The 18,875-nt window shown below is 57.3% G+C and overlaps 4 protein-coding genes across 4 annotated transcripts in view; 3 read left to right on the forward strand and 1 right to left on the reverse strand.

Moving 5' to 3' along the window:
• Positions 1-2,318, forward strand: part of PTSG_05916 (uncharacterized protein) — a 3,392-nt gene extending 1,074 nt beyond the window's left edge. The window contains exons 3-7 of the mRNA XM_004992752.1: positions 1-9; positions 160-276; positions 569-951; positions 1,373-1,535; positions 1,889-2,318. The exon at positions 1-9 is cut by the window's left edge and continues 108 nt beyond it. Of these exons, the coding sequence (XP_004992809.1) occupies positions 1-9; positions 160-276; positions 569-951; positions 1,373-1,535; positions 1,889-2,152 (936 nt within the window). The 3' untranslated portion in view covers positions 2,153-2,318. The remainder of the gene's footprint in view (positions 10-159; positions 277-568; positions 952-1,372; positions 1,536-1,888) is intronic.
• A 1,116-nt stretch (positions 2,319-3,434) lies between these two features.
• PTSG_05917 (helicase) lies at positions 3,435-13,301 on the forward strand. The gene is made up of 3 exons (XM_004992753.1): positions 3,435-4,068; positions 4,289-4,838; positions 5,052-13,301. The coding sequence occupies exons 1-3, from the start codon at positions 3,646-3,648 to the stop codon at positions 13,052-13,054; spliced, it is 8,976 nt and encodes a 2,991-aa protein (XP_004992810.1). The 5' UTR covers positions 3,435-3,645; the 3' UTR covers positions 13,055-13,301.
• Positions 13,302-13,418: 117 nt separating this feature from the next.
• On the forward strand, positions 13,419-18,194 carry PTSG_05918 (uncharacterized protein). Its single transcript, XM_004992754.1, has 14 exons — positions 13,419-13,493; positions 13,621-13,708; positions 13,998-14,041; positions 14,155-14,223; positions 14,381-14,443; positions 14,718-14,800; positions 14,951-15,038; positions 15,345-15,432; positions 15,678-15,755; positions 16,030-16,145; positions 16,346-16,417; positions 17,233-17,352; positions 17,507-17,548; positions 17,791-18,194. The coding sequence occupies exons 1-14, from the start codon at positions 13,452-13,454 to the stop codon at positions 17,854-17,856; spliced, it is 1,059 nt and encodes a 352-aa protein (XP_004992811.1). The 5' UTR covers positions 13,419-13,451; the 3' UTR covers positions 17,857-18,194.
• A 284-nt stretch (positions 18,195-18,478) lies between these two features.
• Positions 18,479-18,875, reverse strand: part of PTSG_05919 (uncharacterized protein) — a gene marked incomplete at both ends in the record, with an annotated part of 7,541 nt that continues 7,144 nt past the window's right edge. Inside the window, 2 exons of the mRNA XM_004992755.1 lie at positions 18,479-18,581; positions 18,732-18,808. Of these exons, the coding sequence (XP_004992812.1) occupies positions 18,479-18,581; positions 18,732-18,808 (180 nt within the window). The remainder of the gene's footprint in view (positions 18,582-18,731; positions 18,809-18,875) is intronic.

Genomic DNA, 18,875 nt, shown 5'->3' on the forward strand with positions numbered 1-18,875 from the left:
GCCAGCCTGGTATGACACGTGTGTGATGAGAGATGTATGTTGCGCCTGCGGCAAATGCGCGTGTGGGTGTGGGGGATATGCAGGCTGGCACCACTCCTGTCGACTCGTTCCACACACGCACCCTCACGCTGCTGTTGCATGGTGTCACGCACACCACAGGCGCGATCGCTGGTGGACACGCTGCTCGTGTACTGCGGGAACAAGACAGAGGGATGCTTGATGCAGATTCCGCTCGAGAAGAAATCGTCACACGAGGAGGAGTGCGGCTACCGATACGTACGGTGGACGAGAATGAGAAGAGGAAGGGGAGCGTGTACACAATCATGCTCTGTGTGTGTGTGTGCGTGTGTTTGCGCACGCGTGCGTTGTCTGTGTTTTCCGTGTGTGTGTGTGTGTGTGTGTGTGTGTGTGTGTGTGTGTGTGTGTGTGTGTGTGTGTGTGGGTGGGTGTGTGTGTGGGTGTGTGTATGTGTGTGTGGCTGGCAACAAGTATCGCGCGGTCTCTACACCATCGCATTGCAATCACCCACTCACCCGCTCATTCACTCATTACCTCCCTCCCCTTGCAGGTGAGCTGCCCAAACGACGGGTGCCGCAAGCGCATGTACCAGAAAGACCTCGCATCACACACGCTCACGTGCGAGCACAGGCGCATGCCGTGCGACGTGTGCAAGTGCGAGCTGTCAGTGTCCGATGTGCACTCGCACGCGTGTCTGACGTCGCTCACCACGCGGCTGGCATCTCTCGAGAACACGGTCACCTCTCTGAAGAAGCAGCTCAAGACAGAGCAGGAGCAGCGCTCTGTATTACAGACCCTCCTCACCGACATGCTGGCATCGGGGGATGCGCGCCCAGCCATGTCCAAACCCGCACCATCGTCGGCATCCCCGCGCACTCGCGATCTTGGCCTCACCCTCGAGGTGCAGAAGCGCACACGCAAGGATTCACCAAGGTGTGGAAGGGAGGCATATGCATGTTGTTATTATTGTTGTTGTTGTTGTTGTTGTTGTTGTTGTTGTTGTTGTTGTTGTTGTTGTTGTTGTTGTTGTTGTTGTTGTTGTTGTTGTTGTTGTTGTTGTTGTTGTTGTGGTGGTGGTGGTGGTGGTGGTGGTGGTGGTGGTGGTGGTGGTGGTGTGTTGTATGTGTTTGCGCGCGTGTGTGCGTTGCCTGTGTTTTCCGTGTTGTTGTATTTGTGTGTATGTGTGGGGGGGGGGGGGGGGAGGGGGATCGATTGCGTGCTGCTATCTGCTTCCTGGGGTGGCTGTTCTCCTTTTACCTTGCACTCCACGCATGGTCTCACCACACCTCTCACCACCCTTTCGTCCGTTCACCCTCCTCCTCCTCCTCCTCCTCCTCCTCCTCCCACCTGCCAGGCCGGCTGTCGGGGACGTGGTGCAGAGCCGTGATCCGGCATCGCACCCGCCCGAGGGCTCGCTCTCCAACGCAGCGGGCTGGATTGTCATTGACGAGCACGACCACCAGCCGTTCCAGATCCACAGCTTCCTCAACAAGACATACTGGTACCGCGAACGTGAGGTAAGAAGCGGTGTGTGTGTGTGTGTTTGTGTATGTATGTGTGTGTGCTTGTTTGTTTGTTTGTTTGTTTGTTTGTTTGTCTGTCTGTCTGTCTGTCTGTCTATCTGTGCACCCATCCATTCTGCCAGTCTCTTTGCCTGCCAGCTGTTCAGTTCTCCCACTCCCTCTCTCAAGCCAACCTCAACCTCAACCTCAACCCCCCTCGATGCTGTTGCTACTCTCTGACGATCCTCCTCATTCCCCCGCCATCTCAACCTCTCTTCGTCCCTCCTGTCCCATTCACCCGCATCTCACATGGCGCACCCTTCTCTCCTCCCTCCCTCCCCGCCCTCCTTCCACTCTCTTGACTCAAGGTGTCATTTGTTGCGCATCCAAACGACATTGTGACGCGGGAGAATGCCATCGTTGGTGTGCCTGTTGTCCGCGGGCCCCACTGGAAATGGGGCGACCAGGGCGGCACGTCGTACGGGTTCATTGTTGAGTCGGCAGCGTCGCGTGGTGATGGCTGGTGCAAGGTCAAGTGGCGCAACAACCTCGTGGCAAGCTACCGTGTTGGTGCCGAGGGCTCCTATGACCTCACTGTCGCCGATATGAGAAGGCTGGCTCGGCCATCGTGAACGCACGTGCACGTGTTGGTACATGTTTGCTTGATTGTCGTGTGTGATTGTTTTGTTGGGTTGTGATCTGTGATGCGTTTGTGGATGCATTTGGGCATGTTGCACACGCGCTTTGGTGTGTCTGTGTGTCTGTGTCCGTGTGTGTCTGTTTGTCTGTGTGCATTTGGAGCACAGCGTTGCAAGGACAGCCGCGTTGCAAGGACAGCTGCTGTCCCGTGAATTGCTTCACTGCCTTGCCTGATGATGTTGCTGTTGCTGTGTTCCTGTTGCTTTCCAACCCTTATTTGCTGCTGTTGCTGGACTGTTGATGTGGAGCGCGTGCACATGTGTGTGTGCGTGTGTGTGATGTGATGTGATGAACACAATTGCACCTCGCTCTGCTGTGTACGCTTTTCCCTTGTTACCTTTGCATTGGCGTGGTTTTGGTGTGTGTGTGTGCGCCGTGTCGCGTTTTGTTAGCAGTAAACGCAAATGACGCAAGCGAACATGTGGTTGTGTGTCTGTGTGTGTGTGTGCGTGTGTCTGTCTATGTGTGTGTGTGTGTGTGTGTGTGTGTGTGTGTGTCTGTGTCTGTGTGTGTCTGTCTGTGTGTGTGTGTGTGTCTGTGTGTCTGTGTGTCTGTGTGTGTCTGTCTGTGTCTGTATCTGTGTGTGTCTGTGTGTGTCTGTGTGTCGTGTCGTCACATTGTGCTGATGTCAGCAATAAATTCAACAAAGACAGACCACTTCCATGTGACACACAAAAAGCAGGCACGCAGGCCAGCAAAGCAGCAAGCACACCCACCAGACTCACCACACCCATCTCAGGTGACAAGCCTACACTCGTCGAGTCGTCGACAACGCTGCTGCGTTCTGTCCCGCCTTGAGCACTTTTGGAGGTGACTGGGATTTCCTTGAGCACAAGCGCTGGCGCAACGAGGGAACAACAAAAACAAGAACAAAGAGAACAAAGAGACTAGCACCGCACTGCGTGCACTGGCGCAGGCCTGCGCACTCATCAGTGAACAGCGCAGCCTCACCCCCTGCTGCTGCTGGTGACACACCAATATTCCGCTCTGACTCACGACATTATTTGCATGCGGGACACCACCCAAAGGTCTGCATGCCTCTCTGACAGACGCAGACACAACAATCCACCATGGGAATTGTCGACAAGCAGACGCCACGCACACAAAACGTCCTGCACACAAGAGGACACAACGCAGCACCAACCTGAGTTGACACACAGTTTGGTGGCAGTGGATGAGTTGGCATCTGCACTTCTGTTCATTTTCCTTCCAGCACTCCAAGCAAGCACTCTGAGCACTGAGATTGCGATCGCTTGAGACTTCTGCCGACAGCAAAGCAAGCAAGGAACACACACAAAACACCCCAGCAAGGAACAAGGAAGAAGCACCTCACTGCTTCACCTGTCTACCTGTCTACCTGTACGCCGCCACGCAAAACGGCCTCAAGCCTTTCAACCAGAAGGACCCAACAGGACCTTGAGCGAGAATGCCACCAAAACGCCCACCAACGGGGACGGGTCGCGGTGCGGACCAGCGCGATCCACCGCCGCCATACCAAGAGACCCAGCAGCAGGAACAATCGGATGCTGTGCCTACAGGCACACGCACGCCCGCGGCGAACGCGCCATCGTTTCACCCTTCCCGCCGCACGACCCGGGAGGCGCAGGAGGCTCACCGCGCAGATCATCAGCATCAGCAACAAGACCCCCCACAACAGGACCATCACGACGGCGAGGAGGACGAGGACGTGGATCTGGAGGAGGAAGAAGCCTCGACCACTGACGTGCCCGACCAGGATGCCACAGGCGACGCAAGCAACAAGCGTTACATGCTTGAGCCGATGGAGGACGTGAAGCGACGTGTTGAAATTGCCCCTGCCTCGACTCAGAAGTTTATGGAATACCTCAAGGTCAGTTCCAGCATGTGCGCATACGCTCTGTGTGGTGTGTTCTCTCTCTCTCTCTCATACGCACTCCTCTCTATCTGTCCTTCTGCTTGTATGTGTATGTGTGTGTATGTGTGTGTGTGTGTACGTACGTGCCTACATATACAACCCACTCCCCTGCTTCCATACAACCACCGAACACACACACTTAACACATACCAAACCACCTCGCTGCTGTGTTCAGGTGCTCCTCGTTCTGCTCGTGACGGCCGCCGGCGATCCCACGGACAAAGCCCAGCTGCTGGAGACCCTCAAGGATGCCAGGCAGCGTGCCGAGGAGGAGCGCTACCTCCCCTGCGATTTGGACGACTTTGACCGCATTGGCCGTGACATCGAGGATGGTCAGTTCAAGGAGGCCCTTGCCAAGACAACGCTGCTGCTGAAGGTCATCCGCCCATTCGATATCCACATGACACAGTATCTCATCGACCAGAGTCGCGTGTATGCGGAGGCGATGAAGAACAAGAACGTCGTCGTCTTCCTTGGTCGATCGGGCGGCGGCAAATCCACCTCCCTGCTCTATCTCTCTGGCTGCACGATGATCCAGCGTACCAACGCCTATCGCGACATTGGCCCTGCCCCTGGCGCTGCTCCTGAGGGCTTCAAGGTCAATGGCAACCCTGAAAGCGAGACGGCTTTTGTGCGTGGTGTTCGCTTGTCAGCCGATTACCTTGAAGAACATGGTGTGATGCTCGCAGATGACGACACAGACGTCCTGATTGTGGACACGCCAGGTTAGTTGCAGCTTTGCTGTTTCGCACCCAATACACGCACACACACACACACATACTCCCGCACACACACGCACATACACACGCACATACACACGCACACATACACACACTCTCTCTCACAAGCAAGCTTGATTCACACTTGTGTCCCCACCTCGCCCCACTAACTCACTAACTGCTCCCCCACCCCCACCCATTCCACAACTCAATACACAGGCATCGGCGATAACTGCGGTGCAGAGATCGACGTGGCCAACACCATCGGCATCCACCACGCCCTCAAGGCATGTAATGGCTTCTGGCCGGTCATCGTCGCTTCCAAGGATGGTGGCCCCAACGGGGAACTGACCAAGGCAAGCCTGCAAGTCGCCTCCAACCTCTTCAAGAGCATCAGAAGCGTCAACCAGCAGCTCTCGTTCCTCTTCACCAAGTACCAGAGCGTTGACGAGCATGACGCAATCGCTGAAATGTTCAAGGTGTTCCAGGAGCAAGCACGGGAGCGCCCTAGTGATGATCCGTATCGTGTCATCGTCCGCGTCATCGCCGCCAAGCTCAGGCAACTCAAGAGTCGGAGACAAGCCGGAGATGAGATTGTCCTCCCTCTCGAACCAGATCGCATCGCAATCCACCTCAGCGACATCTTCAACAAGCAACCCATTGCCCCGTTTAGCGTGGCCGACCACCCATCCCTCCTCTCCACCTCGGAGGCAGCCATCGCTGACCAGGCCCGCCTCAACATCGCCGCCATCCAGTTTGCCATGGAGCGTGGCGAGCACAAGCTCGCCGTTCAGCGCGTCAAGGAGCTGCAGGGCCTGCAAAAGGTGGTGTCGTCCGAGGAGGTGACGCGGGCCACAAAGAACGCCCAGCAGGCGATTGTGCAGCATCTCACGCGTGAGTTCAACGCTGTGGTGGAGCGCATCAACGAGTTCAAGGATGCTTCCACCGGCTTCATTGCCGTGGACGTGCTGGACACCCTCACCGCCATTGGCGACGCCACCCGCTTCTTCCAACGCGAGCTGCCGAACCTCGACCTCTCCGCCGTCTCTGCAGAAGTGACGGCCTCCGCCCTTGGCGATCTGGTCAACACGCTGCAGCGGGACGTGGGCCGCGCTGAGCTCTCTGCCCACGCGCGCGTCAACCAGGCCAACAAGCTGCGCACCCTCGTCGGCGCCATCAGCAGCATCCCTGCCGAGCGGTACGAGAGCGCCGTGCAGGGCCTGGCAGATGAAGTGCTTTCGATGCAGCGGCGTGCCGTGGAGGCGCTCGAACAGCGGCAGCTGCACGAGGCAGGCGAGCTGAGCACAGCCACACTGCAGGCTGCAGACGCCTTTGCCGCCCACCTCGACGCCACCCGCACGGGCCAGCTGACAGGCGCCAGCGTGGGCTCCGGTGGCGCCGGCAGCAGCGGCAGCACATCTTCTTCAACAACAACAACAACAACAACAACAACAACGACGACGACGACGACGAGCACTGCCAGCAGCCAGAAGACCAGTGCCAGCAGCCTTCCTCAGCAGGTGGGCGAGTTCACCGGCCAAGTCGAAGTCGAAGCAGAGACCGCCCAGTCAGCGTCGCAGCGCATTGCTCCCTGGCGGGGGGCATTCATCAAGTCCCTGCGTGCTGCCGTGCATCGCCCTGTTGACCAAGCCCGCCACACGCTGACCGACCTCACCCCAAACAACTTGGGCCTGAAAGGACAGACTGCTGTGGATGCGCTGGCAACAGCGCTGGCCCTCATCACCGATGTGCAGAAGACGCCCCAGCTTGCAGCCGTCATCGGCGCTCAGCAGCTGGAGTCACTGCTCGACCAGCTTGTGTTCGTGTGCGACGAGCATCTCACCCACATCATCGACGAGATTGCGGAAGTGTGCCAGCAGGACCTGACCGACGCCCTTCAGCAGGCAGAGCCGCTGGTGCTTCACCTCATTCGGTTCCGCGACCTCCCCTCCGTGGATTTGGCGCGCAAGTACACCCGTCATGAGGCCGCAGCGCGTACAGAGGTTGGCCGGGTCGTCGGCACCGCCCAACAGCTCGTGCGTGACATTGTCCACAATGCGTTTAACAATCACGACGACAGTGGCATTCACTGCTCGCTGCCAGCCCTGCTGGCCTCGCTCAAGGCCGCAACGTATGCCAACGAACTGCAGGCTGGCATGATTGACAAGGCCACCGACAAACTCATCGGCAGTGTGCGAGATGAGGCGTACCAGTTTGAAGCAAAGGCCACGCGCTTCCCCATGCAGCTCGACAACCCCGACATTGTTCCCGAAGTGGCGGAGGCCATCACCCAGCTGTCCAGTCTGCGCGCACTCGGCAGCGTCCTCGAAGGCATTGATGGGAGCTACACAAAGGCCATCGACCACGTTACAGAAGGTGTCCAACGCATTGTGGATGCAGCCAAGGAGTTCTTTGCCAAGGTCCCAAAAGACATCGCATTTGACAACCCTGCAACGGGCGGTGACGAAGACGTCTCGAGCACTTCACCATCGACCACGCGCCTTGACTTCCAGCTCGACCTGAGACGTGTGAACCGCATCCACCACTTCCTCCACAAGGCGACCAAGGAGTCCCATCTCAGTCTCTACGTTGCCAGCATCAACGCCTTGAAGAACGTCTTGGAGGAATCCATGGCCAACTACGGAGCGTACATTCGCCGCTGCCTCTCTCATCTTTACCACAACGTGCTCGAAACGTTTGTGAACGATGCGGCTGAGGATGCAGTGGCTGCCACCAAACGCCTGAGGATGGCTTGCCTCACGCTCCAGATTCGACTGGAGGAGTTGCAGCGCATGGAAGATCAGTTCCCAGAACTGCATGTGCTGGCGTTCCAGAACCCGCCACAAGAGCTCCGCACCTTGGGTCAGGATGCAGCAACCCGAGATACGGAGTGCCGTCAATTTAAGCAGGACGGACGACTCAATGAACTGCATCGCCACGTGCTGGCTGCAGGCATCTTGCGACAGCTCGACGGCGTCCTCGGGGGCGCCATCACGTATGCCCAGCTCTACAAAGAATTTTCTGGGGAGGTTGCCGACTTCAGGGACAACGCTGTGCAACAACTCACGCAAGCCGTGGAGGCGCGCGATTTCCCCCGGGCAGCGACCTTGCTCAAGCAGCTTCACGACACAAGCACCCAAAAGCGGCCAACGTTGGACCAGTCCATCATCACTGCAGTTGATGCAACCTACGCCAACTGCCTGAAGCGTGCTCACCAGATCACCTACGTTAACAGCGAGAGGTCGCGTCTGCGGCGGTTCGAGGAACTGCAGCAAGCCCTCAACATGGCAAAATCGACCAAGCAGCTGCAGGCGCCCGGCCTGAAGCTCGTTACCGCAGAGCAGGCAGAAGAGTGGGAGAAGAAGATCGCTGCCGTGAGGAACACAGTGAACACATTCCTAACAGATGAGTGCGACCGAGTGGAAAACGACATGAAGCGATGCTGCTTCGCCGAGGCCCAAACCCAACTGCAGGAGCTTGCTTCCTGTCTCCAAGCTGTTGAGCACGAGCTTGAGGGCTTGGATGAAGCACACGCGCGCATCAGCGACCTCAAAGCAAGCATTCTCAGGGGCCCCGAGGAGGCTGTCGCTGCGTTTGAGGGCCTGACATTGGAGAAGGCCATCAGCAACCCGCCGCAGGTCTTGGCACACCTTGCCAAGGAGAGCGCTCAGGTGAAGGCAGCCGTGAACCAGCGTGTGATGAAGCTGCTGACAGACTTTAAGGCCCGCATGTCCAGCGACGATGTGATGAGTGTGAACCTGGAGGTTGTGATGCAGCACCTGGAGCACTTCAAGGAGCTGTGCCCTGATGACATGCAGAAGCAGGTGACTGCGACATCGGATGACATTCTGGCGACGCTTCGCCAGCGCATTGTATCACGGGCGAGCGAGCTCAAGGAGCGGCTTGACCACGACGACTGGGATGGCCTCAAAGCTGACGTTGGGCTGATGCGCAAGCAGCCTGTGGGCCAGCTTGCCAACACCATCAACGCGCAACTCACGTCCAAGGTTGACGGCATCGCCGAGGACGCCTTCCAAGCGCTCGAGGACCGCAGACAAGACCGGCAGCTCCTCAAGGTTGTGAAGCGCCTGGCCAAGTGCAACGAGATTGGCGTGCCGACTGCAGCGGCCAAGCTGAAGGCCATGGTGCAGCAAGCGACATCGAAGCTGGGCGTTGAGCACCAAACCATGGCGCACGTGTTTGCCTCGCCCCAACTGACGGAGCCAGGCATTGCCCGTGACGTGTCCCAGGACTTTGCAAGGAGCGTGGTGCGCGCCCTCTATTTGGAGAGCAGCATTCAGCTGGCAAGCAACTCCATCAAGAAAGACAGGACAACTGGCGGCGGAGGCAGACTGCAGCGTCGCGAGACGGACGATGGTGCGTCTGTGCTCGAGGACCTCCGTGCATGGGCAGTGAAGTGCTCGAAAGATGTGGCCAAGTTGCAGCAGGACGTGGGCCATCTCAAGACCGCGCTGGCAGAGCTGGAGCCCTCCAAAGTGGACTGGAACGCCTTTGCATCCGTCAACACGATGATGCTGTCGCACCAGTGCGGGCTGGTTGCATGCACTGGTTCGGAGCTTGCCCGCCCCGCAAAGGAGCTTCACATCGCACCAGCTGTTCTGGAGGAGTGCCAGAAGTGCAAGCAGTCGCTCGATGCAGTCGTGTCGGAGCTGGATGACGTGACATCAAAGTGGTTCGACGAGAGCATGGGCATCAACGTGCTGGATGACCAGTACAATGTCAACTCAGAGGAGATGCGCAAGGCATACGCACGCCTCCACTGCACGAAGCAGCTCCTGGAGCTGACACTTCCCTTTGCGGCCTATTTTGCAGACGGGGTGGAGGCGGTGCGCTCACGCCCGGAGCAGCTGTCCGAGCACGTGCAGCTGCAAGAGGAGCACATTGCATCAGAGCTCGACGCAGCCCAGACGTCACGCAAGTACGATAGGATGGAGACCCTGATGCAACACCTGAGCATTGTCGGTGCCGTGCAGGATGCCAGGCCACCCCAGACTGTGGGCAGGTACTCGGGATCGGGTTCAGGCTCAGGCTCCCCTTCGCGGCGGCGCAGTGCACGACGCGGGCGCAGCAAGCGCACGGAGATCATTGCCAAGCTTCAGCGGTCACTCATGGCGGACGCCATGGGCAAGGTGAAACAGCTGCACGATGCAGCCACCGACGACGAGATTGCAGGTGTGCTTGTTGAGCTGCAGCGGATGAGTGACAACGTGGACTGTGTTCGCGATGAGGTCGAACGCCGTGTGAGGGAATTCCTGGGCAGCTACAACAAGAAGAGCAACAAGCACATTCCCAGGCTTGGCCTTCGGCTGGACGGGCTACAGTCCCCAGAGGCACAGCGTGTGCTGCAGGCGTACGATGTGTTCACCGGGTATCTGCGTCGCCTCTTCAACGACAAGATCAGCTCTGTGGGCATCGACGACGCGCTGAAGACGCTGAAAGAGGATGACATCAACAAACTCACACTCGAACACTGTGACGAGCTGAAGCGCATGTTTGACGAATTCCTCAAGCAGTACCACAAGAACTTGAAGATGATCACCGATGGACCAAAGGCAGTCGACGAACTTGCTGCAAGTGCGAGGGCTTGCGCTGCCGAGATCACAAAGAACCCAGACCTTCACGCTCAGGGCATGGAATGGACGGCTCCAATGAGGTCGCGGCTGCCGACACTCATGGCGCACATCTTTGGCATGTGGACGCTGCACCACGCGAGCAACCCCAACCAGGCACGTGAGGAGCTCCTGCAGCCGCACGCCTCCCAAGCCCTGGCCATCTTCCGCCTGCTTGGCGCTGGCACTGAGAAGGGCGAGCTGCACTCAAACCTGGTGCAGGTCCTGACGGGACAAGGCAAAGCCGTCATCTTGGCTGTCACGGCATCTGTGCTTGCGCTGTACGGCATGCACGCCAGCGTTGCCTGCTACTCCGAGTACCTGACCACGCGCGATTATGGCGATTTTGTGTTCTTGTTTGACAAGCTGGGCGTGGCTGAGCATGTGGAATACGGCACGTTCAACGCCCTGTGCGAGTCGCACATCAACAAGGAGGGCGACATCCGCGAGCGCGTGCAGCACTTGATCCAAGAAGACAAGTTCCAGAAGCCTGGGTGGATCAAGCGCGCCAAGGACAAGGCTGCTGCCTTGAAGGACAAAGCAGCAAGCTTCCTGCCTGGAAGTGCCAGTTCCTCCAAGGTTCCGCGCCCTCGCGTGCTGTTGATTGACGAAGTTGATGTTGCGCTCGACCCAAGCATCATGAGCAACACGTACGCGCCCAACTGCAAGGTGACCAACGAGGCTGTCAAGAACTTGGTGATGCACCTGTGGGACAATCGCACAACTGGACTCACCTTCGCCAAGGTGGCCACCTCGACGCAGTATGAAAGCCTCCAGCAGCAGTTTGCCAAGCCGTACCACGACCTCCTCCGAAGCTGCGTGAACGCCATGATTGTTGACCTGCAATCGTATGAGAACCACGGGTACGTGTTTGAGGGCGGCCGCATCGGTTACAAGCTGCACGACACCGTCAACTACAAGATGCGCATGCGCTACAAGACCTTGTTCGCGCTCATGCACGAGCTTGAGAAGACCGGCGTTGACGTACACACTTCCCAGGACGTGGCCAAGGAGGTTGCCTTCCTCATCAACTGCGGCGCGTTCTCGTACTTTGAGGTGCAGCGCACGTTTGCCTGCACGCTCGGTGTGACGGGCACGCTCAAGGACCTGTCTGCTCCCGAATTTGGGGTGCTGAAGGAAGACTACGGCATTCACACGTACACGGTGATGCCGTCCATGTTTGGCGCGTCGCAGCTGAAGCCGTTTGAGGCAAACGACCTGAAGATTGTGCCCGCTGACCAGTACCATCTGACCATCACCCAGGAGATTCGCAAGCGCCATGGACAGGGCCGCCCCGTGCTTGTGTTGTTTGAGACTGCACGTGAGCTTCAACAGTACTACAAGCACGAGTCCCTCGCTGGCCTCATGCAGCACGTGCAGATTCTGAGCGAGACACTGGATGCTTCCGAAAAGGAGAAGATTGTGCGCAATGCGACGCAGCAGAAGCGCATCACCCTTTGCACCCGCTCGTTTGGGCGCGGCGTGGACTTCCAGGTGCGTGACCCGGCCATCCCAGACAAGGGCGGTGTGCACGTGCTGCAAACGTTCCTGGCAGAGACGATGGCTGAGGAGCGGCAGTGCATGGGCCGCACGGCTCGGCAGGGTGAGCCGGGCAGCTACTCGATGGTGCTGCGCCGTGAGCAGCTGGAGAAGTTTGATGTGGACTTTGAAGCGCTCGACAAGCAGGAGAGCAGTCACGAGCTGCGCAAGTATCTTCACGAGAGGCGCGATGATGCGTTTGGGAAGCAGTTCAAGCAGTCGTACGAGATTGCGCGGGCTGTGAAGAAGGAGCACGAGGAATCGATGGCATTCCTTGAGGAACTGAGTGGCGAGCGCAAGGCTGAAGTGGTGAAGGCGCTTGAGAAATGGAACTACACGCGCGAGGTGGCGTCCAAGGTCACGCGCACATTCTACGCGCTCGATTGCACTTGCTCCATGAGCACCAGCTTGAAGAAGACCACGCAAGTCATTGGCACCGTCTTTGAGCGCACCGAGAAGATTCTTGACGACGCCGGCTTGCTTGGCAACAGCGATGTCGCCATGCAGCTGGCGGCATACCGCAACTACAACGTGGATGCGGACCAGCTGCAGCAGGTGTCGGGCTGGGAGCAGAACCCGCTTGCACTGCGGCAGTTCCTGTTTGGCCTGAAGGTGAATGGTGGCTGGGGCAACGAAGCCATTGAGGTTGCGCTTCACCGCGCCAACACGGAGAAGGACGTGTCGCAGGTGATTTTGATTGGCGACGCACCAGCCAACTCCCCAGATGAGGTGGCATCCAAGCGAAACAGCAAAGGTGAGCGTTACTGGTCCAAGTTTCCCGAGTTTGCCAAATCCACGACCGCTGAGACCGAGCTGCAGAAGCTGAAAGAGAAAGGCATCCCGGTTCATGCCTTCTACATTCAACCGCGCGCAAAGGACTTCTTTGAGCACGCCGCTCAGGTGACTGGTGGGCGCTGCGAGTTCCTGGACATTGATGATGCGTCTGGGGCTGATCAGCTCACGAACCTTGTCTCCGAAGAGCTGCTGCGGCGCGCGGGCGGCGAACAAGGCAACCAACTCGTTGACACCTACCGAGCCACTTTCTGCAAGTGATCTGATTTGTGATGTGATATGTGTGTGTGTGTGTGAATGGACCTAAAGACTGACTCGTTGCGATATTGTTTTGTTTGGGTTGTCTGTGTGTGTTGTGCCTGCATGCTTTTGCGTTTGCCCTCTTTTCTGTTGTGAAACGAGTTGCTGTCTTCTGTTTCTACGTTTAAAGAGCATGTGTACGTTGAGTAAACATCAAGAACAACGAGCAAACAGAGACCCTTTTGTCGCTTGAGTGAAGGAATAGATGCGGTGTGAGTGCCTGAGCGCCTGAGCGCTGAGCGACATCATCACGCAGAAGACGTGGGTCAGACAGCAATGGGTGCATGACCGGCCAGGTAAGACCTCATTGCGACACCACAAATTCATCGCCGCCTCGTGTGTGTTTCGTGCAACAACGATGATGCTCTTCGCTGACGGTCTCAAAGTGTGGCACGTCCAGGTGCGTTCACACTATCAAACCTTTGCCCCCCCCCCATCAATCCCCATCAACCCAGCCCAGGCACCATTCCCTCCCAGCTTCGCGCTCATCATGCTCTCTGACTTCATGCTTTCCTTAAATGCCGTAGGCCGCTGGCCTGGCGTTCCTTGGCGGACTTGCGACCGTGATTGAGCGCCGTGCCGCCATGCGCGGCTGCAACCGCGAGCCCATGCCAGGTCAGTGGACCAGAAGGTAGTGTGTGTGTGTGCGTGTGCGTGTGCGTGTGCGTGTGCGTGTGCGTGTGCATGTGCGTGTGCGTGTGCGTGTGCGTGTGCGTGTGCGTGTGCGTGTGCGTGTGCGTGTGCTCTGTGTATTTGTGTGCGTGTGTTCGGTGTGTGTGTGTGTGAATGTGTGCTTGCACAAACACACTGCCTGCGCCAACGTTGAGCATGAATGGTGACAATCACATAGTCCCCTCGCACACTCACACGCACTTGCACACATTCACCCACTCTCTTCATGCAGCATGGTTTGACCGGTTCCTTCGCATCGCTTTCCTTGGCATCCTGGTATGCATGCTCCCTCATTTTCTTGCGTGCGCCATGGGCGTGTTGTGCACACTGACTGACACAACAAGCTCACCTTCCCCACCTCATTGTCCATCCCAACTTCGCTGGTGCAGGCCGCCCCGACGTGCTACACACTGGACACGACCATCATGCCGTTTCCCATCTGCATCCCTGCTCTCTTGGTGCGCTATGTCACACCATGCAACTTGCTGCAGCCACAAATGCTCCAGAGCATCACACCCACTCCCTTGCATCCACACCCACACATCCCCGCTCGTTCACGCTCACTCACAAATTTCCCTCTTCACTCTCTCACTTTTGTTCCCATTGTTATCCCAGCTGTACATGATTCCCTACTCCGACCTCTGTGAGCAACACGGCGGCCGCACCACCCTCCGCGCGGTGAGAATGCATCCACGTGTTGCATGCCATGCTCTGTGTGTGTGTGTGTGTGTGTGTGTGTGTGTGTGTGTGTGTGTGTGTGTGTGTGTGTGTGTGTGTGAGTGAGTGTGAGTGTGAGTGTGTGTGTGTGTGTGAGTGTGAGTGTGTGTGTGAGTGAGAGAGAGAGAGTGTGTGTGTGTGTGTCGTGTGTTTTGTAATGGTCGCCGTCCGCCACCCCCTGCCCCCCTCACGCGCACTCTTTGCCCCTCCTTCACTGGCTATCACCTGGACACAGCGCAAGTGGGCACTGTTCAAGTGGCTTCGCAAGCGCTTCCACGTGCAGCTCGTCAAGACAGCTGACCTGAACCCCGACCAATCGTACGCATGTGTTGAAAATGTTGGCGAGCGTGTTGTGGTTTTGTTTCCGTTCTCCCGCACCCCTCTTCCCTCCTGTCTCCGACTTGACCTGACTGTATGTCACTCACCCACTGACCACCACCACCATCACCTTTGCTGCACCCATCGCAGGTACATCTTTGGCCTCCACCCGCACTCTGTCCTTCCCTTTGGCGCCATGATCGCCATTGGCGACGAGACCGAGGACTCGCAGTTCAAGGTGCGGCAGTTCTGGTGGCGACGATGGTGGTGGTGATCGTGGCACTGCTGGTGGCGGTGGTATTGGTGTTGGTGGCGGCGGTGGTGGTGATTGTGGCGGTGAAGTGTAATGAACGGGGTGGATGGTGATGATGACAGCAGTGCGCGGGCGCTCACCGCTGCAGACCATTGGGTGGCATCGACTCGTCTCTCTTGTTGCACCTCCGCGCTTCATGTGGCGGCTTTGCCTCAATTCTCGCCAATGGTCACACTCCCGCCACCCTTTGCCACCCTTCCCACCCCTGCTCTGTTCTGTTCTGGTGTGAAGAAATTGTTCCCCGGCATTGACTTCCGCACGCTCGCCGCCACCTTCTGCTTCTACGTCCCCGTGTATCGTGACATCCTCCTCTGGGGTGGTGAGCAGAGATGCCATTGCTTGCACACTTCCTGTATGGCTCGACCTGCACCTGCTGCGCACTCCCTTCACCGATGCACTCGCGGTCAAAAGAACGGCCATATGCCAGCCCATCCCTCAACCACACCTCCCACCCCGTGTGCGTGCGTGCGCGCGTGTGTGTATGTTTGTGCTTGTGTGTGTTTGTGTGTGTTGGTGTGTATGTTGATGTGCATGTGCATGTGTTTGCGTTGTCGTTTGCTGCAGGTGTTGTTGACGCTGCGCGGTACAGCGCCAAGCGCATCCTCAACATGGGCCTCTCCCTCGCCCTCGTCCCCGGCGGCGGTGCGTCACCTGCCGCTCGATATTGTTGCTGCTGCTGCTGCTGCTGCTGCTGCTGCTGCTGTTGCTGTTATTGTGGTGTTTGCTCGGAAGGTGCCTGACGTGACATGGCCATCCCACCCCCAACCTGCACTACCTCACACTTCCTCACCCCACCCTGCCCACCTTTACATCACCCATCTCTCCCCCATGCTTCCACCTCACACGACCAACCTGCTCCACCCTCATTCATCCTCACCCATCCTCGTCCATCTTCACCCATCCTCATCCGCACCAGCAACGGAGGCACTGCACTGCCATCCGGAGAAGGACGTCGTGTACCTGAAGAACAGACGCGGGTTCATCAAGCTCGCGCTTGAGACAGGCAGCCACCTCGTCCCCGTCTTCTCGTTCGTACGTCGACGCACTTGCATGTAGCCATGTTGGGCTTGTTGTCGTTGCACTGCTTGCGCTGTTGCTGCTCTCACTGTTGTGTGTCAGTCATTCGCAAGTGCGCACTCATGGTTGTTCCACACACACACACACACACACACACACACACACACACACACACACACACACACACACACACACACACACGTATCACATTGCAGAACGAGAACAACACATACGACCTGATCGGCATCGACAACCCCCTCATCGACAAGCTGAAGAACAAGTTCCAGGTCACACAAAACCAAAAACACATACACACACACCCTCCTGGGCCTTCAACCTCTTTTGTCCGTTGCCCCTATCTCCCCCATTCATCCTTCGTTCCTTCCATCCTTCATTCCTTCCATCCTTCATTCCTTCCATCCATCCACCCCAGTATTTCCTCTCTGCTTCCTTCCTCCCCTCCCCCCTACCCTAATCCTGCACTTCCCTTGCTGAGAAGACGCGATCGAGCCGGGCGCAGCTGCCACGCCACACCTTTGTGTGGCCGTGTGCTTCAAGGCCCCTCAATGACGATTGCGACACGGCGAGCCACCCAGTGGCGGGGAAGAAGAACAACCCGCACTGTGCCCCGCTTTTTTTTTTTTTTGCGCGCGATGCCTCCCATCATCCACCCCATGTGCTGTCGCTTCCATGTGATGCACGTGTGGTGGCTTTGATGGTGTCGTTTGGGCTTGGTGTACTCGGGGGCTCTTGGTGTCGGTGTTCACTTGCTTCGTCCAGTGATTCATGAGGCTGCTGAACCACTTTCCTAATGTTCCCTGGCATGCCCTCACGCCGATGCGTGCCCCCACAAACCCTACTCTTCACCACCTCTTGCTTCTTTCCCTTTTCCTTCCCTTTCTTTTCTGCCTTCTTTCACTGCTCCTTGTTGTTTGAAGTGTGGAGCTCCCCTGTCTGAACTTGAGTGAAACACATACATACACACACACACACACACACACACACACACACACACACACACACACGATATCTGCACTGCACATTCCTCACCCGCATCCCCCATCACACCACCCCATCCCTCCCCCCTTTTCCCTCTGTACAGCGCGTGTTTGGCATCTCGCTGCCGCTGATCAAGAACGTGCTGCCGAAGGAGTGCCACATCACGACAGTTGTCGGCGCCCCGATCGCCGTCCCAAAGATCGAGGACCCCTCGAAGGAGCAGGTGCGGGACAGTTGGGCAAAAGGGGGTGGTTTGGTTGGTTGGTTGGTTGGCGTGATTGTGACGTGAGAGAGTGGCGTTGTGGTGCGAGTGCGTGCCAAGCCAATGGGCTCTGTTCCTTTGACTCATTTCATGCCTGGTTGCCATCGTGTCACAGGTCCAGCAATACCTGAACCAATACATCGAGGCGCTGCGCAAGGTGGGGTGTGCTTGCCGTGCTGTGAAATTCCTGCAACCACGCAACACGTCACACACACACACACACACACACACACACACACACACACACACACACACACACATCACACACACACACACACACACACACATCACACACACACATCGCGCACGCAGACGCGCGCGCGCGCACACAACATGCACATGTACACTGCCCCTGAATCTCACGTAACCCTCCTTCACCCTCGTCACCGCCGTGTTCAGCTGTACAACGACAACCGCGAGAAGTACAACATCCCCAAGACGAAACCGCCACTTGAGATCATCTGAGCCAAACTGCCAACTCTCTGCCCCGCGTCCGCTATCCAAGACGCCATGATCATGTGTCCGCATGTGTCCGCGCACATGCATACTTACATACCCATACACTCACTGGTTGCATTGCCAGCGTTACGTGCCCCCTTTCACTGTGTGTTTTGTGGCGTGCCAAGTTGCTGTCATGTGCACCAGCCCATTGCCTCTTTACCGTGTCTTTGTGTGGCCTGCTGTTGCTGTTCCCTCCCCCTACCACCACCACCACCACCACCCATTCTGCTGTCTCTTCTTGAGCTGCTGCATGTCTCTTCATGGATCCATTATTAGATTGTGAGGATATAACACAATGGCAGTCAACATGTGTGCGTGTGTGCGTGTGTGCGCGTGTGTGCGTGCGTGTGTGCGCGCGTGTGTGTGTGTGAACCAAGGAACGAAGCAGAATCGATGTAACGGAGCGCACAACGGAAAGCAATTGCGCCATCAAGAACATCACACGTCCCACTATCCCTCGGTGTGTGTGTGTGTGTGTGTGTGTGTGTGTGTGTGTGTGTTGTGTGTGTGTGTGTGTGTGTGTGTGTGTGTGTGTGTGTGTAAAGGGCTATGTCTAGTTTGTTTCTCGCACGATCCGTGTCACGCTTCATGCGAATGAGAATCCCTCTGCCCCATATGAGAGGGCGGTATCCAGGGCAGTTCTCAGCTCATCTTTGCTGTCGTATTGCGCAAGGCGAAGGAGGTTGAAGCTGTGCAGACATGATGGTGATGGCAAGCGTGAGGAACGGTACGAGTGAGGTCGACGTAGCAGACACAAGGCTTGAGGGGAAGACACACACACACACACACACACACACACACAGACACACAGACACAGACACACGCACACACACACACACCATGTGCTTGCTGTTGGGAGGTCGTGGTCGGTTGTGGTTCTGGCGATGGTGAATTTTGCCATTCCATCAGACGTCGGCTGTATGTGCGTGCGTGCGTGTGTGTGTGTGTGTGTGTGTGTGTGTGTGTGTGTGTGTGTGTGTGTG

This window comes from Salpingoeca rosetta (genome assembly GCF_000188695.1).
Source record: "Salpingoeca rosetta unplaced genomic scaffold supercont1.15, whole genome shotgun sequence".
NCBI lineage: Eukaryota > Choanoflagellata > Craspedida > Salpingoecidae > Salpingoeca > Salpingoeca rosetta.